Raw genomic sequence first — 16,759 nt, 5'->3', positions numbered from 1 at the left:
GCCTTAGAAGGAACATCGCATCCTCTGAGCAACCCTGGTTACATCTTAAAATACGCTACACAAACTGATGACTCAATTTATTTTTAAAACTCCATTAAATGATGTCTGCAATAGAAAAATTACCATTGCTGACCACAGTGTCAGCATGAATGGATCGGAAGCTCTCTTGAAGGTTTGAATGGTATTCAGAAACCAGTTACAACCTGTTCCTGTCACTGATTTCAGCTCATGTCAATAAGGTTTGCCCAGGGTGTTGCTTTAAAGGAAAATTGTATCCATGTGCCTCAGCCCAACAGTCTGAAAATTCATGTGTTTTGAAGCACTTATTAATATGAATAAATGAACATTTTTTTTTAAATAGTGTGGAAAGTTTGGAACTAGAACCACTGTGTCTAATACAGCAGACACAAGTCTCATATACTGAGCTGTTCTGCCTTCTAGAGCAAATGTGCCAAATCCATGAGTGAAAAACTGCTGCCTCTTTGAGAGGTGCAGCGTACAAGTTACAATGCAAGACAAGGACGGCTCCTGATTCTGGGCTGTTCTGGGAGTTGGGCAGAATCTCTGCCGCCTAATTTACTACACAACCATGACTTATTCCCTAAGCCCCATCCAGCCTGTGGACTGAATGAGCCAAGGATCCTGTGGAAAAAAATACGTGATTGTGTAATTAAATGAATGCATTAAAGTAGGATGGAATTGTAGTTGTAGAAGGGAGGAAATGCAGGGCCAGAAAGGGCATGTGCCACTGTAGGAACACAGCTGACAGGAGGTCTGAACTCTGAATTGGGAGCTAGGTCCAGGAGGCAGCCTGTCTGCATGACCCCTGTGCACCACCGTCACTGTGCTGATGTTAGGATCAGTCAGAGCGTAAAGGAGAGAAGGCGCCTAATCAGTCACTGAGGGATTGATGATGGGAGTGCTGAAATTATTTTGCTCATCCGGGGAACTATTTGCTGATAAAACAGATCATTACTGAGAGAGGTGTTGAAGTGATTTCTCGGTGAATTCCTCCTCCCCAAAGGCCGTGGAAGGGATCTCCATCCCAAGGCAAGGCGTGGGGGATTGAAACAAACTACTAGTAAGGGAACCCCCTTCATTCAAACCCCCCACCCCCACCGCATACAAGAGGACAAAATTAAGTTTTCACCATAATACTGACATTAACACTGTTGAGGGCTGACCTTTACAGGAAAAATAATCCTTTAGGATGTGGGGAGAGGAAATTGGGGATGTGGGGATGCAAGGAAGGGGAATATCAGTGGCTGACAGTCTAGCTAATTGAGGAAGAGAAGCTACAGACTGTGATTGCAGGAGAGGAATGTCAGGTTGTGGATGCAAGAGGGAAATGGGAGATGTGGAGAAGGCACTATGTCTGTCCCTGAAAATGCTGGAGGATTTTAGTGGATGAAACAGTTGTGCAAAACCTCACTGAAGAAATCACAAAGCCAGCATCCCCTAAAGGAAGATGACATGTCAGAGGAGCAAAGGCATTTTTGGAAGGTCATAAGTTGGGGGAAGCATCCTAATTCTACGATGTATCTCCAAATACTTTTGAGTTCTACCTGGTAAGAAATGTCGTAGAACAGCCCATTTTTGAGGCCCTGATAATTAAGAGATTCATATCAAAACTAATCTTAAAACTTAACAGAATGTGTATATAGCCCTCCTGTAGCCCCCAGGCTCCTGACTTGTTTAGAAAATTGGCCCTGGAAAAGCTTTTCAGATGTTGTCAGCTACTAAACACTTTTATAGACTCCCTCATTAGACTCTGACATTGCCAGTGTCACACATAACATATGTTTTTCAGCAAGATGGATGTTTCCATCACTAGACACAGAAACACCAATTGTATTTGATATTTTAAAGGGTTAAATTTCACACTTATTCATAGCGACAAGTATTTCTAATCCTGTAAGTTGCTAGGCTGTTGATCTGAGCAATATGGATAGAGTTTTCCTTAATTCAGATCCTAAGTGAGAAGACAGGTTTTGAGTAGTCGTGTTTTGTTTTTTTTTAAATCCTTGTTAATAAAGCAAGTACCAGGAATGCATGTATGTGTACAGATCTTGGTTATCAAACATAGCAAAGAAAGTATTTTGCAGGCTGATGGTAAATTAAGATTCCTGTAGAAAGTCAGCCTTAACAAACCTGATATTTCATTGTGATGTCCTCTGATGTAGTTGTTGGACTGTGTCAAGGTCAAATTTTTGGCTCAGATTCCTATTAGGTTTAGTCCCGATAGCTATGTATTTGAAGTTGTTTTAAATTCCTGTAGCTGTTGCACAAAATAATATCCAAAACCAAACATTTATATTGTGTGTATATTATAAAATAAGAGTTGAAATAACACTTTGTAACTCAAGAAGAGTATCATGAGTAAACCACTGTTACTGGCGTAGTGGGTAGAGTACTGGACTTGGGAGACCTGGGATCTGTTCCTGGCTCTGCCACTGGCCTGATGGGTGACCTTGGATGAGTCACTTCACCTCTGTGCCTCATTTGCCCCTCTGTACAATGGGCCTAATGATAGTAACTTCCTTTGTAAAGCACTTTGAAATGTAATGATGAAAAGTACTGTTTAAGAGTTAGGGATTATTATTTCCTATTATCACTGCAGTACCTTTAGGCATCAGGTGAATCAGGACTCCATGGTGCTTTGCAAGCATATACAGAGAAACAGTCCCTGCCCAAAAAACAAGACAGACAAAGGATAGGAGGGGAAACAGGCACAGGGATGTGAAGTGACTTGCCCAGTGTCACACAGCAGGTCAGTGGCAGAAGCAGAAATAGAACCAAGTCTCCTGACCCCCAGTCCAGTGCTCTTTATCAGAGGCCATGCAGTTTCTTGTATACATGGCTTTGAAGCATAGTATTTAACCAAGAAACTCAGAAGCATGTGTGTGTTTAAAAAAAAAAAAAAAATCCAGAAACTTATAAGTAGGGCATTATCAAGTTATACAGAATAAGTACCTGAAAAGTTCAAGAGCTGGGAGTAAAAGTGGCTATGTGGTATGATGGTATACAACATCAAAGCCCAAAAACAGAGCTGTTGCCCCTTAGGCTGAGCAGCAAAAATTCAGAGTCTTGCAGAGAGGTTTCCATTTGGATGACAAATTGGTGGCATAGTATCAGGGTATTTTCTTAGTGCAGTGGTCACCAACCGGTTGATTGCGATCGACTGGTCAATCCTAGAGGATCTCCCAGTCGATCGTGATCTCTGGTGGCAGTGTGTGGCTGCTGCTAAGGCAGAATCCTTACCCTGGCCCTATGCCACTCCCAGAAGTGGCCAGTGCAGCCCCAGGGCTGGGGGTGGGGCAGAGGTCTCCCTCTGCACACTGCTCCTGCCTGCAAGCACTGCCCCCACAGCTCCCATTGGCCAGGAGAGCTGCAGGGGAAGTGCTTGCAGAGGTGCAGAGCCACATGCCCCTCGCTGCCCCCCAGGGGCTGCTGGGGCCCCTTCCAGGAGTGGTGTGGGGCTGGAGTAGGCAGGGAGCCTGCCTTAGCAGCAGTCATGCTGCACTGCCAACCGGGAGCCGCCAGAGGCAAGGGCTGCCCGGCAGGAGGCTGTACCTCAACCTCCAGCTCTGAGCCCCCTCCCAGAGCCAGCACCCTGTACCCCATCCTGCACCCCAAGCCCCTGCCCCAGCCTGGAGACCCCTCCTGCACCCAAACTCCTGCCAAGAGGTTGCACCCCTCACCCCCTCCTGCACCCCAATTCCCTGCCCCATGCCCTGACCAGAGCCCCCTCCCACACTGCAAACCCATTGGCCCGAGCCCAGAGCCCACATTCCCTCCCAAACTCCTACCCCAGCCTGGTGAAAAGTGAGTGGGGCGGGGTGGAGAGCAAGCGATTGGGGGTGAGGGGGGAAGAGTGAGTGGGGCGGGGCTTTGGGGAAGGGGCAGGGCCTCAGGGAAGAGGCTGGGTAAATCCTGGGTTGCCCTTAGATTCAAAAAGTGAACTTGAGCATTAAAAGGTTGGAAACCACTATCTTAGTGTAATATGTTTATTTACAAAAAATGTACACCAGTCCTGTTTGCCTGGATAGCAGTAGGAAAAGAGCAGAACATAGACAGCTCTTCTGCAATAGCCTTAGACCAGGCTTTGCTTTATCCCCAGAAACAATTCTCTGCCTCTGTTTTTTCTCTGCAATGATTCATACAGACTTGCAGCAAAATGCAGACTCTTTGACTGTCCACACAGTTTTGTTCCAGTTCTCCCAGGCATGCACATAGAGCAAGCCAAAATAGTGAGAAACTTCCTAGCAGATGGTGGGCAACTGACAAAAAAGAATGTGTTAAATAAGGATGTTTTCAATTCCCAAACAGTGGGTCATATAAATCAAGGTAAAATAATTGTAGCTTCAAATATGTTTGGCGCAATGCAAATATTGAAAGAGGGTAATTGTTCTGCGTAGGCGATACTGGATTTAAGCAAAATAAATGACCCTTTGGTGTAATTTTCTGTAGTAACTTACTTCTGGCTAGGAATGTAGCTTCTAAAGATCTGCTGAGTTCTGAGAATTTGGAAATAGATTCTTCATTATCTTGTACAGATTTATTTTGTACCATAATAAATTATGTAATTTTATTACTCTTGTAGCTTAAAACCAGAGACAGGTACATAAATAGCCTGAAAAAGAAATGCCAAAAAGAGTCTGAACAAAACAAAGACAAACAGAGACGAATTGAAACGCTAGAAAAATATCTAGCTGACCTGCCAACGCTGGATGATGTAGAAAGGCAGAGTAAGCAGGTAAGGGAGAAGTATCTGGTTTTAATAATACGTAAAAGAAGAGGTACAAATATAAATATATTCTGTGACATGCATTTGTGACCAGGGTCCCAGGGGAGCCACACTGGGGTTATTCAATTAGGGCAATCTGTAAAGAATGGGAAAGACAATCCCTAAAGCTAGTGCATATTCCAATACTTAGATTTTGATAACAGCTTTTGTAATACCTTACTGGTTACCCAGAAGCCAACACAGTTCCCTTAAAGCAACCCAGCCTTGGGCTTCCATCCAGACAACCAAGTCAAATATGATGAGGATTACTGAAAATCTTATTCATCATAGAATAAAATTATACCAATCCCAAAGGACTGGACACATTACCTCCCAAGGTAATGAATATTTCAGATCTTACCCATCCTACAGCCAATTCTTATTACCTAAACTAAAATGTATTAAAAAAGAAAAGAGAGTGAGTATTGGTTAAAAGATGCATACAGACATGAGTACATTTTTGAGATCAGTTTTATAGTACAGATTGTGAGCTTTGTAGTTGCAGAGCTCTTTCAGAATTTGTCCATGGGATATAGTCCAACATTCATATTCAGGGTGATCCCGGTGGGACTGGAGATCTCAGTCGTAGGACTCAAGCTTCCCCTGTGTAAAGCATCAAGCAAATCTGAAATAAAAAGAATCATGCCCCAAAGGTTTTTTTTTTTATATAGTTCTAGGCCTTCTCTTGACAGCTCTGAGTTCTTAGGTGAGCAATAGGCAATCACTGAGACTTTGAAGTAGGGCTTATTTCCTAAGCATCACCAGTAATTAGCTACAAGGATTAACATAAGGCAATATTTTCCACCATTCGCAGGTGATTTGCTATACATTTCAAAGAGAGATCAATACAGTGATATCACTATATTTACAGTTCATTTAAATGTTAAGATCTCCTTTTGATATATGAATTAACAGAATACAGCATAGACAAGAACAGTTTTGTTACATTGTTAACCTCTAACAATGTATATGTAAACACACAAAACACAAACATTTTCTACCAATATGTTCCTAGAGGTTGAATTCAGGTCATTTATCTTGCAGGATGCTTAACCTTTTCTGGCCACGGATCACACCATCACTGATTGTTTTGCAATTCCTCTTGACTGAATTGCAATATGAATATCACTTTTTCCCCACCTGATTAGTAAAACAAATATTTAAAGTGTTAAAAAGGTGTTTTAACAGTGTAACAAGGATAATTATAATAGACTTTAGTGCACTGTAGTTGGAAACAGTCAAAATGAGGCTAAAAGGGTATTCCGAAGATAAGTGTAAAGCTGGGGCCTGTAGTAAGTACTCAATACAAAACTCAGCATTGTATCTGTTTGGCTGTAATGTCTTAGCTGCGCATTCTAGAAGAGAAGAACAAGCAACTGCAAGAAACAGTGACCGATTTGGAGAAGAAGCTTGGAGAGACTAGAACACAATGTAGGGAGAAAGAGCTGCAACTCGTGTGTCAGAAAAAGAAAGAAAAAGACCTGGTCACCACAGTGCAGAGGTATGAATATCTACATGATGCTCTGGGACTGTTGAAGCATACTTGTTTCAAGCTGCCAAATTCTTTGCAGCTTTACTCCAGTGTGGTGTCAATGACTTTTGTGTCACACTGGAATATATTACCACACAGATGGTGACAGTATGACACAAAAGTCATTGACACTGTACTGGAAATACGATGAGATTTCCTTTGTATCATGTTACGAATGATATGATAACAGAGGAGGGGCTGACTATCACCAATGTTTTTCTGAGAGCTGGCATCATGACATAGTGCCCAGTGACGGTTGGACAGAATAAGCATGTGCAGCAAAAGAGCATTGTTCCAAGACTCCCAGCATTCCAAGCTAATAAATAAGCCTGGACTGGACTGTAGGAAAGCTCAGAAGAAATGTATTGAGGGGTAAACTAACCATGGAAGGGTCAAAGATTTAAAAATCCTGCATCCATCTCCTAATGGGGGAGGTATTTGTTCTGAAGTGGGCGGATATTTACAGGGAGATTTAACTGCAGCTGGTGCCCTATCACTGGCCTAACATAATCATAAAAGAACAAATTGGGCAGATTTCCATGGAAAAATTCCAGATGGATGATTGAATGAGACTATGGTGTATGTTACATTCTTTATACTACTTAAAGGCATTATTTTTAAAGGAAAAATATCAATTGGAGTTATGTGTTAAAGACAGCCAAAAGGGAGAGGTTATGAAAAGGATAATTTCTTATAATTTGGGGTGGATGTCGCTTTAGTTCAGGGCCCCTCACTTTCCTAAATGTACATGCCAGTAGCAGTCTAAAAGTGTGTTACTGGTGAAAGGCTAGCTGGTTGGGACATCTAGTCAGGCAGATCACTGGGCACATTGTTTCCATCTTACAGCTGATGCACCTTTTTATTTGTGTCCCTGTGATCTACAGGGATGGTTTTGTCTCTCCTGAAAGCCTACACATATTTGAAACCATCTCTGGTTTCTGTATTGGAAAACAGGATTGTCACTGTAATAAAATACATTTATTTTTGAAAGCTGCTGAGGGGGGAAGCTCTGGCAGCATATAGGGGCTTTAAACAAACTGCAGGGGGCTGGGAACATTCCTCTGGTGCGTAAACAGTGTAATGGTTGAGATTTGTGGCTTTATGCTGCCCCCTCACATGCCCATCATAGGGGGCAGGAATGATAGACCATAGTGCTTGGCAATTCTGGACTGCAGTGGAGCTCATAGGGACCCCATAGGCAAATTTAGTAAAGCTGCTGTAAGAACAACCCCCAGGACTGCTCTGACTAATGCTGGAGCTGATTCAGCCCCCACAGCAGCCCATAAAATGGGCAGCACAAAGGTGTTTTAAAGTCAGAGTTGTTCCCCTCCTTCTGAGTGCACCTCCAGTGCCTTGCCTCAAGAGATGCAACACAGAATCTGGTCCAGGATTTACTTTTTTAACCAGGCAGCAAAGTATTACAAAGATGGAGTATATATTGGATAAGTAATAAAACTTTCCTGTGTATTTAGATTGATCTGTTCTTGTTAGTGACATGGTGACTTCAAGAAATCCAGGATTTACACAGCTTACCCACCTGTCAGTTTGCTTATACAGGAAGCTGGAATCTACTTGTAAAGTCTTGGTGGGTTTGGTGAGAGACCAGTTGATGTTGCTTAGAGTGGTTTTTAAACCCTCCACTAGAACATACTGCAGTTTTGTTTCCTTGTTTTCCCAATAAATTGATGAGTTGCTTTTCCATTCTTATCTCTGAATTGCAGTTTGCAACAGAAAGTAGAAAAATGCCTGGAAGATGGTATCCGCCTTCCCATGTTGGACACAAAACAGCTTCAGAGTGAGAATGAATGCCTCAAAGAAAAGAACGAGAAAGCCCGCAAGGTCAGTCCATGAAACTGATTAGCTGAACTGTCAGTAGCATCCACAACCTAAGAATCTCCTATTGTGTTTCTTTGTCTTATTTTTCTCTCACTTAATTTTTCACATGTATTGCTGATTCCGGTTTCTCTTCAACATATGTGTTTCTTGGGTCAGTGCATTTGTTTTGCATGAATTCTCAGTTGCACAAGAAAATGTAAACTATTTTTGGTCAAATAAAATACAGAGAGAGAGACACAACTTACTGCCAGTTTCTTGGTAAAAACTAATTGTGATTGTGTGATTAGTAATTTCATAATGAAGATTGCTGTGTGAGCATTAAGCAGTATTTCTTTTTTTTGTTTGTTTGTTTTTTGTTATTTACTTCTTTGAGAATAGGTAATTTGAGTTCCAGTTTAGACATTTATAAAAGAAAAGAGGTCACTAGATCAGAAATTAGAGAGACTGTTCTACTTAAAACTCACAGGGTCAATCATCTTTTTAAATATGGTACTTAGTCATATTTCTGGTTGTTTTTTTTTTATAGGTCATAGACAATCAACAAAATCAGATAGCTGGGATGATGATAGAAATTCAGGTAAGGAAATGTATATATTTTGCCATTGGTTTAGGCAGTTGCAGTTTATGATAATGTGCTATTAAAACAAAGATACTGTATCTCTGCCCAAATAGCTTGAAGTAGAACACCTCCGTAGCCTTAACTTAAAATAAGCTTTTTAGCACTTTGCAGATAGAAACAAATTGGATTCCCAGCATAAGGTGGAAAACTGCCTCCCTACAAGTTGCCTGATGCTGATGGTCTAAAGGATGTCATGTCCGATATCCTCAGAGCTGCTTATGTCACTTTTGGTGCTATTGGTATGACTGCACACTCTTTAACAACGTGTCAGGGGACAGGCACAAATTGTAGTCAGATAAGAAAAGGAAATACACATTAAACACCTAAATATTGAACACTAGCAGTTGCTCTAAGACTGCAGTCTTGAATGAATGGAAATCTAACAGGAATGGGTTTGAAATAAAAGCCATTATTGATGAGTTGCTACAGTATGAACAATCTGGCATTCCTATTAACAAAGCAGTTTCCTTCACTTACTTTGATAAAATAAATGAGTAATTTTACCCATCAATTTGACTGACTCTTTAGTAGCTTGACACACTTATGCCATCACAATGTATTTCCTGGATCTGTCCAGTTCCCCTATAGTTTTAACCTTCTTATCCCATCTACTTCCCTGCTGCTGGGTGGCATAGCAGTGGAAGTCATTAAATATGCTGCAAAGAATCCTGTGGCACCGTATAGACTAACAGACGTATTGGAGCATGAGCTTTCGTGGGTGAATACCCACTTCGTATGGGTATTCACCCACGAAAGCTCATGCTCCAATACATCTGTTAGTCTATAAGGTGCCACAGGACTCTTTGCTGCTTTTACAGATCCAGACTAACACGGCTACCCCTCTGATATTAAATATGCTGAGGGTTTTACACTGAGTCAAATTCTGTGTTGATCTGGATTAGGGCCAGTGGCTACAAACTCTGCTTTATTTACTGGTACTAAGGCTAGCGTTGCCCTAACCTGAGTTAGCCCCAGTAGCCCTTCTATATCCACTGTCAGGACTTGCTGCTATTGACAGCCTATTTTTAAACAGTATCTTCAGTACGGGATGTTTGTACGGTTAAGAGGTGGAAAAAAGAAAGCTTGCATACCTGACACTTGTGCGCAGTGTTCTGTCAGCTGTAGTTGACGGCTGATTCTGTTCTCTCACCATCCTGAGTCAGGTCTGACTCCACTGAAAGCAGTGGAGTTACACAGGGAAAACTGGTTTTATATGAAAGGAGAGTCTGACTTAGCATCTTCAGCAATGTTATAAAGATAATGTCAGTTTCAGTTACCTGCTGCATAAGTACTGGGTGTGCAATGTAGAAAACTTTCACCCTTAGCAAATAAGTGAGGGTCAGAATGAGTTTAAAACCAAGCTAGGTCTGAGGACCAGGATCTCAGGTGCAATGGGGTATCCGTCAGCACACCAAAGGCAGCAAAATAGAATCCTTTCAGATCCCTGAAGTAACCAGGGCCAGTTCAGCTCCTGGCCCAATTTAGAGCAATTTCCAAATGCTGGCTTGCAATGGCCCCCTCAGGGCCAACAGCCGGGGGGGGAGAGCCGGATTGCAGCATGCTCCACACATACTCCTGGTTTGGGGGTCTGGTGGAGAACTAGCTATGCCAGCTCTATGCCAACAAAGGATTTGGCAGGGCTGGGGAATCCTCAGCTGTGTATTTAGGGCAGTGTTAAGTTGCCTTTTTACTCCCAGAGTGGTGCAAACAGAACTCCGCATGACCAGGGATCTTGCTCTCTCCTTTAAAACTTCTATTTTTAAATTAGGATCTCTTTCTTGTCTTCCTGTTTGCAAGAGAGATTCTTGCCCCTGAAACACATCTGCTTCCAGTTTCCTGTAAGCAGCTCTTCCTTGCCCCGTTTGGTGGCAACCCAAATAATACAGTCTCTTCCCACTGGAAGCTCCCAGATGTGGAGCACCAGCACTTGCATCCAGGGAGATGCATGAACACCCCTCTGAAAGATCGACAGTGAGCCTCAGGGACCAGGTGGTAAGCACTAATGGCCTGCTGCAAATGGGAGGCTTTCCATTTATTTCAGTGGCCTTTGGATCAAACCCCATCAGACCACCCCCAAAAGAACAAAAATTGAACTTTAGAAGCTGAGAAGCTCTCTAGCCTGTTTCACTGTGGAGTCAGCCCCCCAGAGCACTCAGATTCCCCTCTGTAGACCTGCCTGATGCCTTGTGTGCTCCTCCATGGTCATTTTGTGCTTCTGTTGAGAGAGGAAGGGAGAGAAGAAATATGGCTGTTTCACCAGCCCCGTTCCTCCCCAGCCTGTTTCAGAATAAGGAGTCACAGGCAGCTCCAAAGGGGGATCAGCAGTCTCAGGCTTGTTGACTTCACAGTTGAGAGTAATTCTCACATCTTGGCAGGACTGTTTTTCGTTTTCCTTCTCCACTCCCCTGCCATCTTGATATTTTTGTGGGGCTGGAGAAGAGGGTTTCAGTGCTTGTTCCTGGCCAGCAAGTTTCCATCAGTCCATATTTACTTGACCTCTGCCCTCAGCAGTCATCATGTAGCACTTGTTCTCCTGTCTCCTGCTGGGAGTTTATAGGAAATTGCAGGTGAATTGTTAAACATCACTAGAAGAGGGAGGATTTCTTTTCAGAACCAGGAAGCACAGAATATGGTTAAGCAAAAACCAGCCCAATAATACCTTTTTGAATCTTATTTACTCAGTGAGTTCATCCACAATTTAAAATTATGCTTTATAAATTTATCTTCAGTTCAGTATTTTATTAAAAAAGTAGCCTCCCCAATATGATCTTTGATATTTGCCTGCTGGAAGTGTCAGCTGAAATGAAAACAAATCCTGCTCCAAACAACAGTTTGTGACCATTTTAATTTCCTGTTTATTTGTAATCTCTCTAAGTAATGGTTTTGATCTTCCTGTTTTTTTTATTGTGAGAGATTAACGTCCTGGTTACTTTTGAGAGATGTTATTTTGCGTGCCGTACAGCTTCAGAAAAAAAAAATGTAGATGGAAGTTGCTTTTTTAAAATCCCTATTCAAATGATTAATTCAGATTGTCACAAAATTAACATTTCCCTTATGAAAAAAAATATAAATACTAAAAAGGATAGAAAAGCCAGAGTGTACAGAGAACTTGTTATCTAATGCATATCTGGCGTTCCTATTCATGGAGCTGTTTGTGTATCATGACTGATGGGATTAACATAACTGAATGTTAACTTCATACAGAAAATGTATAAAGTAAGTCAAACAGCAGGAGGGGACAGAGAAAACCATAGTACTGTGTGTCCAGGATGGTAAACCAGTGGACTTATATGTGAGTGTGCACTTAAGCATGAATTTCCTACCCAAGGTTGAATTAATAATTATTAATACAGGTTTCCAATTTTAGTGATCCCTGGCAAATGCCAGTGACTCATGAGCTGATGACATACGTATGATTCAGTGCAATGTAGAACTGTATGTGAAATTATTTCCAGACTATTCATTGATGGAGTGTGACTAGAGTTATACATAAGACAAATGACAAACAGAATTTTGAAAATCAAATGGTAAAACTTAATAGTACTTGTGAACACGTCTTTAAAAAAAAAACAAAAAAACCCAACTTGTAATGTGCATAGATGGGATGAACATAAAACAAAGAATGTAAACATGCATTCAGTATGACTGTTGAATGTAAAAACCTCTTTTAGTTGATATAAATGAATAATATCTGGGGGCTCCACATGGTGATTTAGCACAGCAGTAAGAGTAAACTCTCTTATTATTCCCCATTTAGAAGTCAAAATTTTAACGTAATAGGAAAGACAGATCCTCTCTATTTGGGTTTGGTGCGTCAGAACAGGGAAGCAGCGGCACCATTCCTCATTACTTTCAGGATAATGCATTTGGAAAAGCTCTATGCTATTGGGTGTCAAATGGGCAGTAGATTAGTGCATTAGCCTTTGAATGCAACTCTCAGAGTAATTTCATATTAGGTCATAAAAGGAATTAGTTTATCCTAAAACGTCATGGGCATTTTTCTGTGCCCCAAAAGCACTGTACAGTTTGGAACAATTCAGCACAATTTGCTGTGGCTGCTTCAGTTATTGCTCTTCTGCTCCTTGAGCTCTTCATATCCTCAAGAAAAATGGTTAGAAAACTGGGATGAAACCATTAGGTTCCTATTGAAATTAAACTATAGAACTTAATAAAGAATGATTAAGCTTACATTTTTTTAACCAGCCTCTTAGAATTCTGAGAGAGAGAGATAATTCTCTATTACATTTTACAGGACTTTTCCAAGAGCCAATGCCATCCCATACATGGGCTAGCATTGTGTCATAAGCAGTAATCTATGAAGCACCCATTTTTCTTGTTACAACACAATCTTGAGTTCCACTGGCCTGGAAAGGTTAAATCAAAAGAGTTCCCAAGGCCAGGGCACCAGTGACAAAGTATGCAGCATTGCCACCGATGCTACTACTGTATTTTGAGCAAGATAGGAGTGGATTGACATAAAATAATTGGAACTGGGCAACAGGTTTTACATATTAATATGCTGATCAAAGGATATAAAGGAACCTTTGGATGTACTGTGAGAGCATATCACTGGGCTTTCAGAGCGATAATGTTACCAACATGAAAAAAATCCCCCTTTTTGAAGCTTTGCAAGAGTCTGGTTTAGAGCACTAGGAGTTTATATAAGCAGTAGCTCAGCTTTATTAATGTTCTGAGTGAGGCAGTTTGTCTGCTTCTCTTTCTGGATTTAACCCAAATAACCCTGCAAAAGCATATAAACATAGATAAGGGAAATCATCAAGTGGTGAAATAAGTCTACATGATACTGACAAAAGATAACTACAATCGTACTGAATTGCAGTATATGTCCAGGTGGAACTATGTATGCAGAGGTGTCTTTTGAAACCCAGAAGTAACCTCTGTAAGCAGGAACTAGAAACCCACTCCACCCACAAAACATGATGCATGCACGTAATCTGAAATATTATTTAGTGATGTACCTTTTCAGAACTATACAAACATTAACAAATTCCACATATTTGTGCAGAGCAGGATTATCCCTATTTTCAAGAAAGAACATGGAATGTTGCATCACAGTAACATACAATAAGTACAGATAAGTGTTTTAGATGAATGTCTGAGATACATATTAAAGCTAGGCAAAGGAAATAAAGCAATGGTGTGAATTTCTCATGAGATCAAAACCATTATCTCAGATGAGCTGATATTGCAAAAACTTTGACCTAATTAGGGGTGAAATTTGTCCTGTATCTCTGTTTTCAACTACCTTAAGAAGCTTTATAAAATGGGTTTACTGTTATTTAAGCAGTCAGCTGTCAAAAAGACAGTGAGGTGAGACCACTAAAGCACACTCAAGAGCTGTTGACTCAGCGTCATTGGAGGAGTTGATCTTTTTGGTCAATGTAGGAATCAAATCTGAGAAACTGAGTATTTATTAGCAATAGGTGCAGAGAAAGTTATTGCTGGTTTGTAACTGCTGGGATAATCATTTGGACAGCTGAAGTGATCCAAAAGCTATTACATTATTTTACCTTGCAGCCACTTGTTTAATCAGGATTCTTTCACCCCCCACTGCACAGTTCAGGTGTTTAAAAATAATTATGTAAAAAACTAAAGTAACTGCATCATATCAAGAGTTACCATCAGAGGCCAAAAAAGTCCTTCAATCTCAACTTAGCATCAAATTCACCAGTACCCAAAGGAGGGGTTGTTTCCATATTCTTAAAAATGGAAAAAGAAAGGTGAAAAGAACTTCATCTTGTTAGTCACAATGAAATTAACATAAAATTGACACTTAGTGGGCATTAAGACACTCTTCATAAAAAGGAAATAGCTGCTTTGAATTAATTATAAGAACAGTAATTTTAGACTCCATGCATTTTTTCCCTTTTTAGAATCCACAGGTATTTGTGTTTATGAAGATCCGTATTTTTTTAAGGGTTTTTCTTTGAGGTGTGATATTACTGTAGCAATCTATCATGGTAACTTACATTTTTTTCTGATTAGAAATAGTCAGTGTCCTACAGAGATTTGCTCCTCAACTGACTGCTAGAGGAAATTGTTCCTATAGATAAATGCTGAGTCATTTAATTGCCGATAGCAAGGTGGTGAATATAGACGAGTAAGTAAATTGGAACATGACAAGTACAGTAAATCAACGAAATTTATCTCTATATACCACGACTGACAAGATACAAGAATTAAGGCACTTATTCCTGTTTTTATTCTATCCAGTCTATGGAAGAAAAGCTTTTGCAAGGGAAAGTGACAATGCAGAAGATGACAAATGAGACTGAAGAAAAAGAAAGGCATATACAGCAGTTAAATAAAACTCTGCTTGAAGTAAGTAATTAGAAACCCCTTATAAAAATATTTCTACCACAACCAAGCCCCATTGTGCTAGGTGCTGTGCAGGCATGTAGTAAGGAGCCAGTCCCTGCCCTGAAGAGCTTACTGTTTAGGTTAATGACAAGACCCGATAAATGAATGAAACAGACACATGGGTGGGGATTTATTGCCATTCACACTTTGAGCGAGTGCTCTAGCCTGGAAGCTTTGATATGGATGGTTTATTTTTAATATTTATTTTTTAAAATCAGAGTAGGCCGTAAATCTGCCAGTTGATAAATGATGGCATTTATTTAAGTCCATTCAGTTTAATTCATATTGTTCACGGTCTGAAACCGAAAACATGCTGCTTTTTTGTATGGGCAATGTTTTGAGAAGTCTACATCTGGTGGGGCTAGTATTAAGTGAAGAAAATGACACCGCCCTTTTTCTTTCTTTCTTTTCACAAAGAACCAAAGACTAATGGAAGAGAATGCCTTTTTGAGGGAGCAGCTATGCCAGATGGAACAGTGCAGACAGCCAGTGTCTGAAAAGATGCCGGTGGCTGACCAGTTGTTCAAAGAAATGTCCCATTGTTTGTTTGACTTGAAAGCACTATGCAGTATTCTCACCCAGAGAGCTCAGGGCAAGGAGCCTAACCTCTCCTTACTGCTGGGAATCAGATGTAAGTGATATTATCATGCAATATTTATATTGTACTTTGACATTGAGAAAACACAGTCTATAGCAATGGAATCTAGTTTAGGCTGGCAGAGACCTGTACTTTCTGGTCACCATGAAGAAATCTAAACAGCACTCTTTGTATATTTTTCAAGTGCTCTTGATCTTGCAGTTACTAGTCCAAGCTATTAAGTATTTCCTGTTAATGTCCTTCAGGCTATAAGATATACCGGAGGGGCAGAACTCAGCCTGCTAAAGCATAGCAATTCCCCATGTACGTCTTACCACAAAGATCCCAAAGCTCTTTTCAAATGTATATGCTGTGACCAAATCATAATCAGGAACCACTTTATAGAGTCGTGCCATGTTCTCTAAGGTGAAATGCAGCAGCTGTTTGATCGCACACAACATACCCAACAGATTAGGAGGAGACGTGGAGAAAATTATATATGTTGTTAGCATACTTGCAGATGAGCCAGTATACTGGCATTAATACACATAATCTTACTGTGCCATATGATCTTGAATAAGTACACCTCTACCCAGTGGTGAGCTGGAGCCAGTTCGCACCAGTTCGCAAGAAACCAGTGTAGAACCAGTTATTAAAGGGGCCATGGGTGGGCAAACTCCGGTCCGCAGACTGCATCCAGCCCATGGGACTGTCCTGTCGGCCCCGCTTGAGGGTCCCCCAGCCCCTCCCCGTCTCGCAGGCCACCAGTGCTCTGGGCAGCTCGGCAGCTCCTGCCGCTTTGAGCAGCATGGTAAGGGGGCTGGTCCAGGGCTGGGAGGAGGGGTTTGATAAGGGGCAGGGAGGGGGTGGAGGTTCTGGGGGGGGCGGACAGGGAATGGGGGGGTTGGGGTGTCATAAACAGATAGCTAAGGGTTAATGTTTCTTTTATCTGTAAAGGGTTAACAAAGGGAACCAAACACCTGACCAGAGGACCAATCAGGAAACCGGATTTTTAAAAGCTCAGGGAGG

General features: G+C 41.2%; 1 protein-coding gene and 1 long non-coding RNA gene across 3 annotated transcripts in view; one reads left to right on the top strand and one right to left on the bottom strand.

The window, feature by feature from the left end:
* The window catches only part of CEP85L (centrosomal protein 85L), a 185,620-nt gene that overhangs the window by 165,441 nt on the left and 3,420 nt on the right, over positions 1-16,759 (top strand). For both annotated transcript variants that reach the window (XM_032780536.2, XM_032780534.2), the window contains 6 exons: positions 4,604-4,756; positions 6,133-6,287; positions 8,039-8,156; positions 8,680-8,730; positions 15,007-15,114; positions 15,571-15,784. In XM_032780536.2, the coding sequence (XP_032636427.1) occupies positions 4,604-4,756; positions 6,133-6,287; positions 8,039-8,156; positions 8,680-8,730; positions 15,007-15,114; positions 15,571-15,784 (799 nt within the window). The remainder of the gene's footprint in view (positions 1-4,603; positions 4,757-6,132; positions 6,288-8,038; positions 8,157-8,679; positions 8,731-15,006; positions 15,115-15,570; positions 15,785-16,759) is intronic.
* Positions 4,833-16,759, bottom strand: part of LOC142046573 (uncharacterized) — a 92,711-nt gene continuing 80,784 nt past the window's right edge. The window contains exon 3 of the long non-coding RNA XR_012655531.1: positions 4,833-5,389. This is a non-coding gene — a long non-coding RNA (uncharacterized LOC142046573). The remainder of the gene's footprint in view (positions 5,390-16,759) is intronic.

The sequence above is a fragment of the Chelonoidis abingdonii genome, chromosome 3 (assembly GCF_003597395.2).
Source record: "Chelonoidis abingdonii isolate Lonesome George chromosome 3, CheloAbing_2.0, whole genome shotgun sequence".
Classification (NCBI taxonomy): domain Eukaryota; kingdom Metazoa; phylum Chordata; order Testudines; family Testudinidae; genus Chelonoidis; species Chelonoidis abingdonii.
The sequence above is the reverse complement of the archived record's forward strand: the minus strand, read 5'-3'. Positions and strand labels throughout refer to the sequence as shown.